This window comes from Ascaphus truei, chromosome 14 (assembly GCF_040206685.1).
Source record: "Ascaphus truei isolate aAscTru1 chromosome 14, aAscTru1.hap1, whole genome shotgun sequence".
Classification (NCBI taxonomy): domain Eukaryota; kingdom Metazoa; phylum Chordata; class Amphibia; order Anura; family Ascaphidae; genus Ascaphus; species Ascaphus truei.
The window spans coordinates 14,369,768-14,388,129 of NC_134496.1; the positions used below are offsets into that span (position 1 = coordinate 14,369,768).

An 18,362-nucleotide genomic window follows, 5' to 3' on the forward strand; every position below is an offset into this window, starting at 1 on the left:
TAGAGACTTCCAGTTCTGTGCGGCAACTGCTGATCTCTTGGTGTGAGGCATCCAGTGCTATGCGGAGAGTATGAACCTCTTTCTGGGATATGTCCACCTCTGTCCTGACACTGTTGACCTCCTGGTGTGAGGCATTCAGTTCTATGCGAAGAGTGTGAACCTCATTCTGAGAGACTTCCATCTCTCGATGGCATTTGCGAACCTCTTCCGGAAAGACAGTAATCTCCTTCAGTGCCTCCTCATACTTCTGCTTCAGATTAGCAATCATTCTATCACATTTGCTCTGTTTTTCCACCATGGTGGCATTACTAGTGTTTGCAGTGGCTAGCTTAGTCTTGAGATTCTCCAATTCGGTCTTGGCCGCAGAGTAAATTGCAAGCACAGTCTTCTGTAGCTCAGCATTATTTTTTCTCTCCATTTCCAATTCTTCACAGAGCAGATCACAGTCACGCCTGGCAGCTTGCAGCGCATCTTCAGGGCTGGTCAAGGGATCGTCACTCACTGGTTCCGGCTCCGCTTCCCTGGGATGGTTGGTTGACGGTTTCTCACTATTAGCACTGGACAGACACTTCTTTGGGATACCCGACTTCTGCCTTGGGCCCTCTGGATATTCTGTCATCCGCGGGACGAATCCTCCATTTTCTCTAGGCTGCAGGGCATCTCGGACCCCCTTTTCCTCCGCGGGATCTGCAGATGTGTCTGTTCCTTCCACGGTAAAGTGAAGACCCGCTTTTCTTTTTCCGCCTTTTTGTTTTTGACGACTCCATCCCATCAGGGATACTGGGGTCTCCGTCTTTATTTGACACTTCAGCAGCTTCACTGTATCCGCCATGTTTTCCTTGCAGTTGCGTTAGCTGGCGTAAATATTCAGTGATCTGCTGCTCCCGCTCTTGCCGATCACATTCGTCATCATAGAGAGCGGTCTTTTCGGTTCGTACCGAGTTCAGGCATCCCCACCATTCTTGGGGTGTTTTGTGGGTGTGACTCGGTTCGGGTTCCCCATAAGAGATGTCTTCCTCCTTATCAGACCGGAAGGGCCACTCTTCCGTGGGGTAGGGTTCATTACAGGAACGCCGCATCTTGTCCTCCATTTTGGGGCTATCAGGTGTATTTTTCTTCCTGACATCAGGAGGCGCTATTGTAGCTGTTGTCACTGTATTTGCTAGAACCCCAAATTGTGTTAGTCGTACAGGTGGGCAGACTTTGCTTGTAGAGTTCGTAGCTCTCACAGGCGTCTCTGTAGACTTTTTCTTCTTTACTTTGGTATGTTTTACAAAATCAGCAGTACTGTGCACGCATTCTTTCTCATTAGTGATACTGGATGTGCACTTGCTAATTAAAACTTCTGTACCTTCCTTGGGTCCACAGCGCATTGCTTGCTGCTGCAGTTCCTTGGCTCGTTGAAAAAAAAAGTCCTTTGGCTGCTGCCCTTTATCTGGGGCACGTAGGGGCCATCCTCATCGTCTCAATAAGGCCTGAAGGGACACTGCTCCATGTGGCTGGGCTCTTTACACCAGGAACACATTTTCTTCCCCATTCTTGAAGAGTCTGTATTTGACTTCAGCTGGCGGCCATTTTAAATTACCAGGTTTTTTTCCCCCTTCTTTCACCAGTGGTGGGGTAGAATCTGGTCACAGCACCAGTCCCTTGTGTTGGTCACCATCTGTTGCAGTCCTCTCAGTCCAACTGTGATATTGTGGCTTTCTTCAGTGCAGTGTAGTTTTCCTGCCTGGGTGTGTAGCCCTTTAATTCTGGTCACTGCTGCATGTGATTCTTTGTTTTGCTGCTCAGACTGTTTGCAGGAACTGTATGCAGGCAACAGCACAAAAATTTTCACAGGCAGTCTCCGGGGCCCCTTTGAACGTCAAGGGCCACCTCTCATTCCAACTTCTGACACCATATGTAAGAGACGTGTGCAGAGGTACGCAATGGAGACCATTTAAAGTTAAACTAAAATTAGGCTTTATTGCGCCTGTCCCTTTAGCACAGCAAAAGCATTCAAAATAAGCAAACGAAAACCTGCTCCACTTTGGAGAATATCTACACGTAGTCCAGCCCCCTCTAACTGGGTGGTTAGCTAAGCTAATTACCAGCCCCAAATATATATACATTTATGCAGATATATCAGTCCCACAAGAAAGTCTTATCTGTCTCTTGTAGCTGTAGGTAGGGGAAGCCTCTCTGCTCTCCTGGGTCATCACCTTTGTGTGATAAGACAATGTCTGTCCAGGTTTTAGAGGTCTGGTCCCCTTGTCTGGCTATCAGCATACAGTCCAGTCCTTCCTTCTGCAGCTCAAGACATCTGTTCCTCTGGTCAGTCCAGTGTGGACTAAGGAAAAATCTGTCTGTCCTTCCTTGGTTCCGTCCCCAATTGTGAGACTAAGGAATCCTCTTCCTGTGTCTCAGAACATGCTTTTTCTGACAGAGTTCTGATTAAGCAGGTGGGGTTGGTTGATTGCAGGTGTGCAATTAACCAGCCCACTGCTGGATTAGAGGCACGTTTCTTAACAGGGGTAAGTCCCTGTTACAAGGGGTTATAGTTTATAAGGGGGTATAGATAATGAGGTGCTTTAGTTTATGAGTTGGTATAGTTTATAAGGGGTTATGGTTTGAGGGGATATAGTTTGAGGGGATATAGTTTATGAGGGGATATAGTTTATGAGAGGGTGTAGCTTATGAGGGGGGTATAGTTTATGAGGAGGGATAGTTTATGAGGGGATATAGTTTATAAGAGGGTATAGTTTATGAGAGGGTATAGTTTATGAGAGGGTATAGTTTATGAGGGGGTATAGTTTATGAGGTGGGGGCTTGGGTGAGGGAGAGGTGGAGGGAGGGGTTGGGTGAGAGAGGTAGGGGACTTGGGTGATAAAGAGAGGTAGGAGGGATGGGTGAGAGAGAGGTGGGGGGGTTGGGTGAGAGAGAGGTGGGGGTTGGGTGAGAGAGAGGTGTTGGATTGGGTGAGAAATGGGGGGTGGGTGAGAAATGGTGGGTGGGTGAGGGGGGATATAGAAGGGGTGAAGGGGTTGGATGAGAAGGGGATGGGGGGGTGGGTGAGAGGGGGTGGGGGGGTTGGATGAGGAGGTGGGGGTGAGAGGTGAGGGGGGTGGGGGTCTTGGGTGAGAGAGGGGTTGGGGGTGAGAGGTGCGAAAGAGAGATAAAGAAGTGGGGGTATCACAAGGCCACCGACACTGGGGTGAGGGGGGCAGTGAAAACTCTAGCACTGGAATAGCTGTCTGCGCCCTGAGTACCGGCACCTCTTTTTTTTTTTTTTTTTTACAAAAAAACACTATATATATATATATATATGTGTTCATGTATCCATATAACAGAGTTTGTTGATGTGACTGTATAAAAGAGACAGCATGTATAAAATACACTCTATTTGTGTGAAAGAGAGTCTGTGTATAAAAGAGTTGTTGTCTGGGAATATTGGGCACATTTTCTGTACGTAAGAGACATTCTACACCTTATGTACCTTCACTCTCACCTGTTAGAGACACCCCCTGAATATAATATATGCTCCAGAGTACTCTCACCTGTTAGAGACACCCCCTGAATATAATATTTGCCTTTGCATTCTCTCACCTGTAAGAGACACCCCCTGAATATAATATTTGCCTTTGCATTCTCTCACCTGTAAGAGACACCCCCTGAATATAATATATGCCCCAGAGTACTCTCACCTGTAAGAGACACCCCTGAATATAATATTTGCCTTTGCATTCTCTCACCTGTAAGAGACACCCCCTGAATATAATATATGCCCCAGCGTACTCTCACCTGTAAGAGACACCCCTGAATATAATATACGCCCCAGCGTACTCTCACCCTTCAGATCCAGGTTGCTGGCGCCTGTAGAGTGCTGCGTGACCGTCCTCCCATCGATCCTCAGCGTGTGAGCGTTGCCGGGGTCGCGAGAAACCGCCACGCTATGCCACTGGTTATCATTCAGTAGACGCTCCGAGTTGCCCTTCATCAGGGAGGGTCCGTTCCCCAAGTCAAACACATAGTGTATATACCTAGAGGTTCCATGGAGAGAGAGAGGTGTATATATCAGTATGTATTGTATGTGCCAAGAGGTCCCAGAGAGAAGAGAGAGAGAGGTGTATATATCAATATATGGTGTTTATAACCAGAGGGGGAAAGGGGGAGGGAAGAAACAGGTTTTTCAGAGTTATGACTGGGGTCCTCACTGTGAGTCCTGTAAACAGGTTTATGTGTATTGCTAAGTGTATTAAGATGTGTCCTGCCATTGTTAGTTGTTTTCAGTTAAGAACGTGCCCATTAAAGCTGCAGTTCAAGCTGTCTACACACTGACAAGTGATCAGCTAAGTTGCTGATTGATCCGTTCTCCTGTAATCGATTGCTGAAATTCGGCTGGGGGTTCAATAAATGCATCTTTGGTCCTCTTCTGCTGCATTGACAGTCAATGTTCTGTGAGGAAGATCATGTGACCAGGAAGGCGCTAGATTCAATTGGTTCAATGCTAGAGAGGGCAGGGCTCAAATGCAAGAGACTGTTATTTTATCCCTAACTATGGGTAACCAGTCTAAGTACCTCCCCAGCGTAGGAGAACTACTGGGGGATGAAGCCCAGAGTGATATTGTTTGCCAGGAGTTTCTGTCCATTAACCTGTATGTCATTGTCTGGGAAGCATTATTGACGGATGTCCAATAAAGCACTAGATGTGTTATAAAAGTTCCTGGCGCCCATCCTGGTGCCAAGCACCCATGGTCAGCCTGCACCAACCCAGCACCCTGCCAAGGTCTGAGAGCCTGAGCACTGCCGGTGTATATGATAGAACGGATGTGACCTCCTTTAGAGTCGGGAAAGGAGGGTTACATCAGTATGTAGTGTATATACCTAGAGGTTCCAGGGAGAGGTGTATATATCAGTATTTGATGTATATATACCTACAGCATGGGTGCGCAAACTGGGGAGGTGACATTTTCTGGTGGGGGGCGCGGCACTTGCAGAGGCCCCGCGATCTTCCCCACAACATTTAAATTAAATGCCGGGGAAGCGTGCGAGGCTTCTCTAAGTTCTCTTACCTTGTCTCCGGTGGCTTCTGGTGATGCGTCGCCATGGCAATGCAGCGTCAAATTATGTCGCGGGGTCACATGACGTTGCATTGCCATGGCAACGCGATGTCACATGACATCAGAAAGCGCTGGATAAAAGGTAAGGGGGGGAGGGTGAGCAGGGGGGGAGGGCTGGCAGGGGGCGCAGGCAACAATGTTTGCACACTCCTGACAGAGGTTAAAAAATGAGAGAGGTGTATACAGTATATCAGTCTCTAGTGTATATACAGCACTTAGAGGTTCTAGGTAGAGAGGTGTACATAACAGTATATAGTGTATATACATTCCCTAGAGGTTCAGAGAGGTGTATATATCACTGTCATGATAACATCATGCAATACTAAGTATTTTAATCAATATGATGCTTCAGGGGTTAACGGGGTTACTGTTTGTCTTAAAAATACAAGAGATTGTGTTTGACAGGTCAAGACCCTTCCTGTGTCTGTGCTGATCTACAAAGAGGGCTTAATTGAGGGCTATCACGGAGGGCCCACTAACAGTGATATGTGTGTAGGTTAGAAGACTGGGGACAATAGCCAGATCCTGGGCTGTCAGCCTCAAAGAAAACTGTAACATTATTGAAAGATCACTTGTGCATCCCAGAGAGAGGTGACAAAGAGGTCAGCACCTAGTTGGAAGATTTAATATAAGAAATGATAGGCCTGACAGCAATTAATAAGAGTAACAAATGGATATCTGTCACTGTGGCGATTATACAAATCAAATTATACCACACATTGCATGGGTAAGAGGAGCAAAAGACAGTTTCTCCTGCGAAAATAGATGTTAGATGCAGGCATACATGGGAAGAGCAAAAACGCAACCGTGAAGATGGCGTCTGTCTAAGTATTTGGGAAATGAAGAGGCCTTTAATATATTCAGTCAAGACTTTTTAAACGTTAAAAGAGGGTTTTTTTCCCCTACGGAATAAAACTCAGCAGCTCCAGCTGATTTATGATAGTCGGTGGGTTTTATGTGTGTTTCAATGCAGAAGGTCTGGGTATAAAGGTTGGCATATTTGAATAGAAGATCAGAATTCAACAGAGGTGTGTTTGGGATCAGACACGTGAATTCTCATATTTCTGCGCCATTGACCTCTATGGAAAAGTATACTATATTTTTGTAGCGACTAAATTAAAATTTCAAACACATTTTGCTACAACAGATTTTTGTTATATATATATATATATATATATATGTACTTCAGTATTAGGTGATACCTTTTTTTATTTGGACTACTAATTTATGTCATAGGACAAGCTTTCGAGAGTTTTCCTCTCTTCCTCAGGTCAGTGATACTGATTACGACTAGGTCCCCAGTGTGGCCGTGTGTGCGCCTCTCACCAGCACCTTAACTGCTCCCTGGCTGTCCCCGGTCCCTCCGCGCTCCCAGGCTCACTGCGCACTGTGATGCGTCAGCCGGCAGGGGCTACAGCCAGTTTGTGATCCCGAGCGGCGACGCGTCACGTGGTGTGGCAGAGAGCCAATAAGAGAGGCGCAGGAGCGAGGGGGGGGGGGAGAAGTGTGTGTGTAGGGGGGGGGCATGGTTATTTTTTTTATAGTTTGGCAGGCGTCATGGCCGCGCCCACACAGCCCATTTTGGCCACGCCCCCATGCCCCAGAACACCGCCTGCAGACCGCAGATCGCGATATAGCACTCTGCACGCGCCACCAGGTCGCAAGGCGGACCTGCATGTGCGTGCAGTGGGGCCTCAGCCTTAGACTGCGCTCATAGTGCCGGCGACAGCGACGCGACATCGCGGCAAAACAAATGCATTGCCGCCGTCATGTGAGGTTATAGTAAGCGCGACGCAATGGCGTGATGGAGCGACAGATTGGTTGCGATCGCTGGAAGTCATCGCTTTTTGATTTTCCAGCGACCGTCGCGTCGCCGTCACTATAAGCGCAGCCTAACAAAGGAATCTATGGCTAAGGCTGAGGCCCCAGTACCTCCGCTGCACGCGCGCCCACGAGACTGGCGGCGTGTGCAGCCGATTCCCCGGTCTGCAGGGAGCTGCAGACCAAAAGACCGGGGGGGTGGCGTGGCGAGGGAGTGACGGGGGCGCAGCCATGATGTCACCCGGCAGGTTTGCCCTCATTGGCTGAACCGCCGGGGGGCGTGGCTTAGCGCTCCGTAGCGAGTCCTGCTCTCAATTCTATTGAGAGCAGGAGCAACTCGCGCCACAGCGCTGCGGCCCCCCCTCGCAGCGGACCCGGCGCCATTGAGGGGAGGGCTCTCGTCCCTGCAGTAGCCAGCGGGGTCCAGCCCTATAGCAGGGGTTAGGAGAGCAGGAACAAACAAAACAACAGAGCTGTACTGTAGATAAGGTGGGGGGAGAAAGTGGTGTTTGAAGACATAGGAAGGGTTATAAAACGGTGACAAGGGTAAGCATGGAGGGGGAAGGGAATGCTGGGGGTGGGAGGGAGGTGTGCATAAGAACATTGCCAGAGAGGCAGGCGGGATAATTACAAACAATTGGGATAGTGTGTGAGAAACCACATATCCGCATTAAGTCTTCTTGTTTTAGTGTCAAAGAGTCTTATCATTCTGAGCTCAAATATTTTCCGTTCTTGGGGGCGTTTAAACATTCCATTGAGGATTTTGATTTTTAAATCATTTATGGAATGATCTGGTTGTGGGAAATGATGATAAATTATTTAAAAATCTAAGTCCTCAATGGAATGTTTAAACGCCCCCAAGAACGGAAAACATTTGAGCTCAGAATGATAAGACTCTTTGACACCAAAACAAGAGGCCTTAATGGGGTTTCTCACACACTATCACAATTGTTTGTAATTATCCCGCCTTCCTCTCTGGCAATGTTCTTATCCACACCTTCCCCCTCCACCCCCACCCCCAGCACAACCTTCCCCCTCCCTTGTCACCATTTTATTACCCTTCCTATATCTTCAAACACCACTTTCTCACCCCACCTTATCTACAGTACATTTCTGTTGTTTTTTGTTTTGTTCCTGCTTTAGCCATAGATACCTGCGTTAATCAGTATTGCTGACCTGAGGAAGAGAGGAGGACTCTCGAAAGCTTGTCCTATGACATAAATTGTTAGTCCAAATAAAAAAGGTATCACCTAATACTGAAGAACTCATTTATTCTGCACTATCGCAACTGGACTAACACGGCTATTTCCGTTATATATATATGTATACAGTAAATATGTATTATATATATATATATATATATATATATATATATATATACACACACAGCTCAAACCCCTTATAACGGTGTGCTTGGGGTCCAAAGAATCACATCGCGTTATAAGTGGATCGCGTTAGAAATAATGTACATTTGAATGCATTGTACAATAAAGTATTTAAGACACCAATAATCGTGTTGTATAGTATTCATAAATATGAAAATTGGGAGCCACACTTGCATCGCGTTATAACGGGGTTGAGCTATATACATATATATATATATATATATATATATATATATATATACAGTGTATATATATATATATATATATATATATATATATATATATGTATATATATATATATATATAGTTATGCTGCGTAAAAAAAGTGACAAAAAACCCCCACAGTAAAGCATATAGCAAATGGAAATATTACTGTAGGCTCATTTGCATGTGTGTGCGCCTCTAACCAGCACCTTACCTGCTCCCTGGCTGTCCCCGCGCGCTCCCAGGCTCACTGCGCACTGTGATGCGTCAGCCGGCAGGGGCTACAGCCAGTTTGTGATCCCGAGCGGCGATGCGTCACGTGGTGTGGCAGAGAGCCAATAAGAGAGGCGCAGGAGCGAGGGGGGGGGGAGAAGTGTGTGTGTAGGGGGGGGGGGCATGGTTATTGGGAGCCACACTTGCATCACGTTATAACGGGGTTGAGCTATATACATATATATATATATATATATAAAAAAAAGGGGGAAGGAAAGCAGCGCCTGTGCTAAGGTTAACTAGGCAAATAAATATATATCCTATACACCAACTGTGCAAAAACTATTATTAATCTATACACTTAAACAATAAAATAATTGGATTATCCTAACACAGATATTAAATAGACCTATAACCAAAAACACATGATCTATTAATAGTATTAAGAAAAAATAAAAGATAAAGCCAAAAGAAAAAAGAGAGTATGAACACCAGTCCTCAGATAGTCCAATAATGATATGGATCCTGGTATGAAGGGTCTCCTGCTGCTCTCCAAAGTGGACGAACCACGTCCACAGGGCATCTATAGAAGAAAAGGGAAGAGAGAGCGCATACCCATAGCGTAAAATAGTCAATTTTAATGAGGGGAAGGGAGGGAAGGGGTTAAGAAATGCGCTTACAAGAAAGCAGTAAAATCAAGCATTGTGTGAATAATCACCACCATCCGGTTTGTATCTGCAGTATCCTGGGGCAGTCCCGATCGTGCAGCAATAGGATCAGTGTCCAAACAGATGTCCAGGGCTGGTGTATTCCATATACACGTGTAGGGTCCTGGAAAGATGGCTCCTCGTGGATCAAGCCTATGCAGCAGTCGCGCGGTCCAATCAGTTCCGGCGCGCGGTGATGACGTCAATGCCCATGCGTCTAACGTGATGACGCTCCCTGACGCGTTTCGTCACTCACGGGAGTGAGAAAGTCACCCGTGAGTGACGAAACGCGTCAGGGAGCGTCATCACGTTAGACGCATGGGCATTGACGTCATCACCGCGCGCCGGAACTGATTGGACCGCGCGACTGCTGCATAGGCTTGATCCACGAGGAGCCATCTTTCCAGGACCCTACACGTGTATATGGAATACACCAGCCCTGGACATCTGTTTGGACACTGATCCTATTGCTGCACGATCGGGACTGCCCCAGGATACTGCAGATACAAACCGGATGGTGGTGATTATTCACACAATGCTTGATTTTACTGCTTTCTTGTAAGCGCATTTCTTAACCCCTTCCCTCCCTTCCCCTCATTAAAATTGACTATTTTACGCTATGGGTATGCGCTCTCTCTTCCCTTTTCTTCATATATATATATATATATATATATATAGTTATGCTGGGTAAAAAAAGTGACAAAAACCCTCCACAGTAAAGCATATAGCTCAAAAAGACTATGTTAAAGTCAAAGATAGAAAAAATAGAAATGGACATTTCTATTTTTTCTATCTTTGACTTTAACATAGTCTTTTTGACTACAATTGGATGTACAGTTGATTTGTATACAGTTTGTCTCCATGGCTTTGTCTTGGTTATATTTCATCACTATTTTTCACGTTACAGTGGGTGGTGTTAGATGTTTATATGTTGGTGATGTTTGGTGACAAACATATCTTATGCACATGCCTCATTAGTTTTAATTTTTATTCCCCTAGGTTCTTTTTGAGCCCTTATGTATGGGGTTGTGTTTTTATAGGTCTTTAGAGACAAATGATTTGCCTATAGATGTAATGGGCAGATATAGTGCAGCATTTTTATAATCTGTACTGTGCAGTACATCCAGGCACCTGTGAGCGTCGCTGCTGCGCCGGAGGTTGGCGCGGATACAGGCAAAGATGAGTCACAGTGCCTGTATGTGTGCAGCAGTGCAGATGATGCTGCAAGATGGCGGTGCGCTCCACGAAGTGATTGCGTGTCACCAACACCACCTGTTTGAGTTTGCATGTTTGCAATTGGTATACACACGGGTGAGTTTAATTATGTTGATTGGTTTGGGTATATATGTTTGTTCACTGGCACTCTTTCAATGCGCATCCCTGAGGAAGGTCACATGTAGCTGACCGAAACGTCGGATGTAGTGCCTTGGTTTTTGTTACCTCAATATATTGTCATTTCAACTTGGCTGTGTGCTGTCTCTTCTTTCCGGATGAAGATCTGGTAATATCTGCTGTTTCAATATCGCATATGGGATAAGCAGCAGTGTTTCATTGTTTACAGAGTGCCTGCTGCCTTGTTTCATATCTATATATATATATATATATATATATATATATATATATATATATATATATATATATATAATATATTACGTATTCTTGCATATTTCTTTGGTGGTGGCAGCCGATATATATTATTACAATCTAATAAGGGGTTAATATTAACTCATTGAAAGTACCTTGCACAGGAGAAAGGCGAGTTGGCAAGAGTTGCCGTGTGTATTAACCCTGGTTGCATATCTAAGTCACGTGCTCACTTGTGTGCGGTTCGTGACAGGTGATATGGGGACAGATTGAGGGGAGATATTGGTCATCTTGAGGGACCGTTGCGAAGGTGAAAAGTGGGGCAGCTAGCGAGTTGTGTATTAACCCAGGTCCCATCTGCAGGTCAAAGGGGAAAAGGGGGAGCACAGGTGGAGATACACTGAATCACGGAATATAACACTCTAGAATACAAATCCCAAAGTTGGGGAATGGGCTGATGGTGAAGTGTATGATATCAAATGTACTTACACGGCCTTGTGTAAGTATTATCGCATCAGGGTTTCTCTTCTTTATCTTCTTCTTTCTGTATCTTCCTTAAACCGAATTCCTTTTCTTCTTCTTGGTTCTTGATGGTAGTCTCTTCTGATAGCCGGCTACCGTACGCCAGCGAAGTTTCCCTCAAAAAGAATTGGTAACATAAAAGAGGGGTTTCAGAGATCATCCAATCCAATCCAAGAGGGGCCACGGTTAGTTACAAGGTGGTAACAGGGACATAAGTAAACAAATGCAGAATAAAAAACTGCATGCACTCACACGGGCAAATTGTGAGCGTGATCTTGGGGAGGGTATCTCTGTTCTCTCCACATCCAATGCAAAGGAATAAAAACAGGGGATACTCCTGTGAAAATAAAGGATATCAAGGTTAATGGGAATAGGGAAAAGTAAAAGATAATACAGTACTCACACGGCCACGTGTGAGCCCCCACGTGGAATGGTATCTTTTCTTGCTTTTCCAGTGCTTCAGCAGTTCTTCCAGGTGAAAGAGACACTTGGAGTTCAATCCCAAGTTGCAAAAATACTTTATTAAAACATTAAAACACAAAAAGCCCTTAGGTCTAACACCAAGGGGGCTAAAGATTTAAAACGCCAAGTAGTCCTCAGGAGGTGGTTGTTCAGGGCGCGTGGTGCGCAGGGAAACTTAACCCGCGTCCGGGTACAGTCCTTTGCTCCTCTGCCCTGCTCCTATACGGTGGCCTCACTAGTTCAAAATAGCTCAGAGGTTTGAACAACGCGTTTCGGAACCTGAGGAAGCCCAAGAAAGGGCGAAACGCGTTGTTCAAACCTCTGAGCTATTTTGAACTAGTGAGGCCACCGTATAGGAGCAGGGCAGAGGAGCAAAGGACTGTACCCGGACGCGGGTTAAGTTTCCCTGCGCACCACGCGCCCTGAACAACCACCTCCTGAGGACTACTTGGCGTTTTAAATCTTTAGCCCCCTTGGTGTTAGACCTAAGGGCTTTTTGTGTTTTAATAAAGTATTTTTGCAACTTGGGATTGAACTCCAAGCGTCTCTTTCACCTGGAAGAACTGCTGAAGCACTGGAAAAGCAAGAAAAGATACCATTCCACGTGGGGGCTCACACGTGGCCGTGTGAGTACTGTATTATCTTTTACTTTTCCCTATTCCCATTAACCTTGATATCCTTTATTTTCACAGGAGTATCCCCTGTTTTTATTCCTTTGCATTGGATGTGGAGAGAACAGAGATACCCTCCCCAAGATCACGCTCACAATTTGCCCGTGTGAGTGCATGCAGTTTTTTATTCTGCATTTGTTTACTTATGTCCCTGTTACCACCTTGTAACTAACCGTGGCCCCTCTTGGATTGGATTGTATGATCTCTGAAACCCCTCTTTTATGTTACCAATTCTTTTTGAGGGAAACTTCGCTGGCGTACGGTAGCCGGCTATCAGAAGAGACTACCATCAAGAACCAAGAAGAAGAAAAGGAATTCGGTTTAAGGAAGATACAGAAAGAAGAAGATAAAGAAGAGAAACCCTGATGCGATAATACTTACACAAGGCCGTGTAAGTACATTTGATATCATACACTTCACCATCAGCCCATTCCCCAACTTTGGGATTAGTATTCCAGAGTGTTATATTCCGTCATTCAGTGTATCTCCACCTGTGCTCCCCCTTTTCCCCTTTGTTTCTGTATTTCCTAAGGATCCTGGATAGATCCTTTATGGGGTTAGAGTCATAGACGGAGACCGAGAAGCAGACGAGAACCTTTTAGGATTCTTAAGGTTGTGTTGTTTTTATTACGAACAAACGAATTTTCCTTATTATTGACTTAGCTGTGGGGTAGCGCCTGGTGTTTTTCTTTCCCATCTGCAGGTCACATGCTCACATGCTGTACGTCAGCGGTGCGCAAACTGGGGGGCGCGGGATTTCTCTGGGGGGGGGGGGCGCGGGGGTTGCAGAGGCCCCGTGCTCTTCCCGAGGCATTTAGATTAAATGCCGGGGCACCGCGTGAGGCCTCTGCAACCTCAATGTACCGGGATTCAGCCGTCTTCTGGTCACGCCATGGTCAAATGACGCCACGGGGTCATGTGACGTGACGCGTCATCATGGTAACTCGCGTCAAATGATGCTGCGTGGTCACGTGACGTGGGGTCGCTGGAGAGGGGGCGCGCGCGAGCGCTGGGGCCGGCGCAGCAAAAAAAACTTTGTGCACCCCTGCTCTATGTGACAATCAGTATGCAGAGTACTGTACATACTTTGAGCTTCCATTGAGAGATAAAGGTCTGTTTATCAGGATATTGTGTATATACCTCGAGGTTCCAGGGTGAGGGAGGGGTGTATATATCAGTATGTACTGTAGTGTATAGACCGAGGGGTTCCAAAAGAAGACAAAGGTTATATATGATGTAGTATATATACCAAGGGGTTCCAGGGATAGAGGAGGTGTATATATCAGTATGTAGTGTATATATCTAGTGGTTAGAGAGAGAGACAGGTGTATATATCAGTATATATCTAGAAGATTTAATAGTGTATATACTGTACCTAGAGGTTCCAGAAAGATATATATATATATATATCTCAGCAATATGTAGTGTTTATACATAGAGGTTCCAGAGAGCGAGAGGTATGTATATTGTGTATATAGTGTATATTCCTATAGGTTTCAGAGAGAGCTCTACGTATCAGTATATAATGTATATATCTAGAAGGTAGTGTATACACTTATATGTTCCAGGCAGGGAGACAGATTTGCATATATCAATATGTAGTGTGTATTTATACCGAGAGGTTGAAGGGAGAGATTTGTATATACTAATATATAGTGTGTATACCGAAAAGACGTAGTGTATATACCTGGAGGTTTCAGGAAGAGAGGAATAAAGTGTATATAGCTACAGGTTCCAGGGAGGAAGAGGAGGTGTATATATCAGACTGAACTTTATATACCTAAAGATCAAAGACATAGTGTACAGTATCTATCTCTCTGTAAGCATATAGTCCTAAAAGTCACTCATTGTACATTCCTAGAGGTCTCTTACTATACAGCCCAGAGGTACCTGACTATACAGTACATCCCTAGAGGTCCCCCACTGCTTAGCACTACAGATCCGTCCCCACACAGCCCTTGAGGTCCCTTACCCTGCAACCCTAGAGGTGCCTTCCTGCTCAGCCGTTGAAGTCCCTCACCATACAACCCTAGAGGTCCCTCATGATACAGCCCTAGAGGTCCCTCATCATACAGCCCAAGAAGTCCCTCACCCCTTGACCAGCTCCACAGCGATGAAGTCAGGCCCCTGGCCCCCGTTGTAGAGTAGGAGCCCATCGGGGTGTCGCCCACGGAACATGAAGAGGAGGTGCATGGAGGCGTAGGCCTGGAGACGGGGTAAAGCCAGGTGGGCAGGACCAGAGCGGAAGGCCACAGGGTCAGCAAGCAGTGGGCGGAGCCCCCCGGCCCGGGCGTTGAGCTCACAGCGTCGGCCCAGCTCGCCATCCTGGCACAGGTCCAGGTAGGGGGCACCATTGTACCGCAGAGCTGTCAGGTGTCCCAGAAAGTTGGAGGGCGGGGCAGACAGGAAACGGCGCTCCGTCATGATGCCCGTCTCCAGGTGGTGCAGCTCCAGCCTGGTGTGGTCGCCGGCCATGTGACCTGCCAGGAAAAAGGAGGGGAAGAATAGAAGGGTATCCAATTTGAATCCTTCGCTCATCTGAGGTGATTGAGTGTGTTTTGTGGGGTGGGGAAAGTGTGAGTGGTCTATACATGATAGATCTAATGGTGGAGGAGAGATGAAACACTGATCTGAAGAGTGATGGAGATCGTGATCTGGAAAGTGATGGACTCAGCAATGTAGAATATGATGGACACCAGGACTTAGACAGTGGTGGACACAGTGATCTAGAGAGTGGTGGACACAATGATTTAGATATCTATCACTGTACAGCCTTTAATGTCCATCACTGTACAGCCTTAGATGTAATGGTGGAGGAGAGACGCAACAATTATATAGAGCAGTGGTTCTCAACCTTTTTTCTATCGGGATACCCCGAAACACAGTGCTCAGTTGCTAAAGCCCCCCTACAACAGGACAAAGTCACAGAAAACACGGAACAAACAAAAACAGAAAACATGGGACAGGCAGTTCCAGAAAACAGGACAGACCTCTAGACAGGCACAGAAAGCACAGCACAGACATAGGCACACACAACAGGACAGACGGACACAATCCTCACCACCCACCTGCCATGCTGTTCCTCCTTGTGTGGTTGGCCATGCCCCTCTCCCCCCCCCCCCACCCCCCCCCCGCCGCCCCCAGGCTCCTGACATCTCCTCTTGAGTAGATAGAAAGGTCGTATTGACAGTGAAGACCACCACTCCAGTAAAAAAAGGAAAAAACTCACGAGCAAGGAAAGTTAAAACCAATTTAACTATCTCCATGACAAAGCGCCATAGGGGGCGTGAAACGCGTGGGAGAGTCTTTCTGTTTTGTCCATGCTTTTTATGTAGACCAATACATTGGTTTTAACTTTCCTTGCTGGTGATTTTTTCCCCTTTTTTACTGGAGTGGCGATCTCCACGATCTACACAATCTTTCTATCCACTCATCTGATCGATCAGACGCCTCGGGGGCTACGGGGGATTTTTTCAACAGATGATTCCACAGAGATTTTATCAGCCGGTTGAATAGGACGTCATTTCAAGACGCCATTGAAGGATCGCCTCAAGCAGCTGACGCGCACGTACAAGCAAGCCGGAGGAACAGGATGGTCACTCCACACCAGACATACCAGAGTCACGGGACTATCAATCGAGGTACTCATTTTGGTAAGGCTTTAATTAGCCCACGCTGATATCATCACCTCCTTTCTCATGCTCCAGTGCTGTGTCTCTTCCTATTTTTGATCCTCCACTTTGTTTCAAGGTTACCTCCCCAACCCGTTTATACTCCGACATATTGCATGATATATTTTTATTTGGCATGTTCCAAGTGCTTTGTTGCCCTCCTTGAGAATACGTTTGTTTTTCTATTTTTCTATCTCCTCTTGAGTGGCTGTGTTACCCAGCAGCAGCCAATCAGGATGGAGGACACTGCCCAGCCCCCTTGCAACTGCCCCGCTCTCTCCCTGCTCGGGGAGGACGGGAAACCCCACAGCACCTTCTGATCGTCTCTGGGGTGCTGCAGAAACCCGAGACTGAGAAACATTGATCCACAGGATAATAGATACAAATGTGGCACATTTTCACAACCCTGCAAAATGGATCCTTTTTGAGTCATAAAAAAAGCTGCGTATGAGTTGGCGTTTGCGCACAATTTACCGAGCATTGAGACAATGTCCAGTGCAATTTTGTTTAATCGGCTAATTTGCTAAATTCAAAGTCACTAGACTTGTTTGTGCAATTCTCTGTAATTGCAGACACTATAAATAGGACTCACCGCATGTCCTTGTCTGGTGATTATTTCACTGCAAGCTCACTAATTTGGCAACATTATAAACCATTTGAGTGTCTGCAAAACATGTGGCAGGGAATCAAACAGTTTTTTTTTTTGGAAGGGGTTATTACTTAAAATTGAGTAAATGCCGTTTCGCACATTTCTAGTGATGGACACAATAATCTTGGAAGGGATCAGTGTAATAATATATAGATCTCTCACTATACAACCCTAGAGCACTAGTTGTAGTGGTGGAGGAGAGGTGGAACACAGTTACCCAGAGAGTGATTGATACAATGATCTACAAAGATATCAACTTCATACAGTGCAGCCCTATATGTAATAGTGGCTGAGAGATAAAACAATCTGATCTAGATAGTAACGGACACAATGATCCAGAAACTGATGGACACAGTGATCTGGAAATTGGTTAATGTATTAATCTAGAGATCCATCGCTGTACAGCCATAGCTGTCCCTCACTGCGCAGCCCTAGATGTCATGGAGGAGAGATAGACCACTACAAAGCGCTTGACAAAATGTTCTATAAAGTGGCTGCCACAATGATCTAGAAAGTGACTACCACAATAATCTAGAAAGTGGCGAGGACAATGATTTGTGATGGACACAGTGATCTAGGAAGCAATCCACTTAATAATCTATTAAGTAAAAGTGGGGGGGGGGGGGCAAGTGGTTAAGGAAAATAAACCCAGTGGTGGAAAAGAGCTAGACTTGATGGTCTAGAACCCTTTGGATATAATTGTGGAGGAGTTAGGAATACAATGATCTGGAGATGGATTAACCCACTGGCCTAGTATCTAGAAGAAGAAGATATTCAGTGGTGGAAAAGAGGTGGAAACTATGAGCTAGAAGAGACGGACCTCAGGGGGGAGAAGAGATTAAGGGGCCTATTCACAAAGCAGTGATAAAATTAGTGCTTTTGCGTCCGACAATGCATTTTTTTTATCGTGCTATAAGACATGAAGCCAAAAGCGGGATTCACTAAGAAGTGAGGGCCATTTTTTAAAGTCCAATAAAAAAAATATCAGACCTGTTTTCTGTATCAGTGCTATCGTGCTATAAATTCTATATCGCAATAGCTGATAGAAAAAACTGCAACCTGCGTCTCCATGCACGGCTCTTACAGGTGATTGTGCAGTAAAAATATTGATTTTAATAATAGTGTGTGGGAGCATGGGGTCTCCTGAGCTTAACCGCATTGGTTTCAGCCTCGGGACCCCTTACTTCCCAAGATACACGCCCCGGTATGGGGTGCCGGTATCCCCTGTGCTTTTAAATCTCCCGCGTCACGTGACCGGGGGATTTAAATCCTGCACTGGGATGCCGGCACCCCATAACGGGGCCTGTATCTCAGGAAGTAGGGGGTCCCTGAGGCTGAAACCAATGTGGTTCAGCTCGGGAGACCAGCCTATGT

The 18,362-nt window shown here is 45.9% G+C and overlaps 1 protein-coding gene across 4 annotated transcripts in view; it reads right to left on the reverse strand.

Moving 5' to 3' along the window:
• Nucleotides 1-18,362, reverse strand: part of LOC142465634 (neurexin-2-like) — a 262,948-nt gene that overhangs the window by 20,654 nt on the left and 223,932 nt on the right. For all 4 annotated transcript variants that reach the window (XM_075569754.1, XM_075569752.1, XM_075569753.1 and 1 more), the window contains 2 exons: nt 14,761-15,148; nt 3,829-4,019 (listed from right to left, as the gene is read on the reverse strand). In XM_075569754.1, the coding sequence (XP_075425869.1) occupies nt 3,829-4,019; nt 14,761-15,148 (579 nt within the window). The remainder of the gene's footprint in view (nt 1-3,828; nt 4,020-14,760; nt 15,149-18,362) is intronic.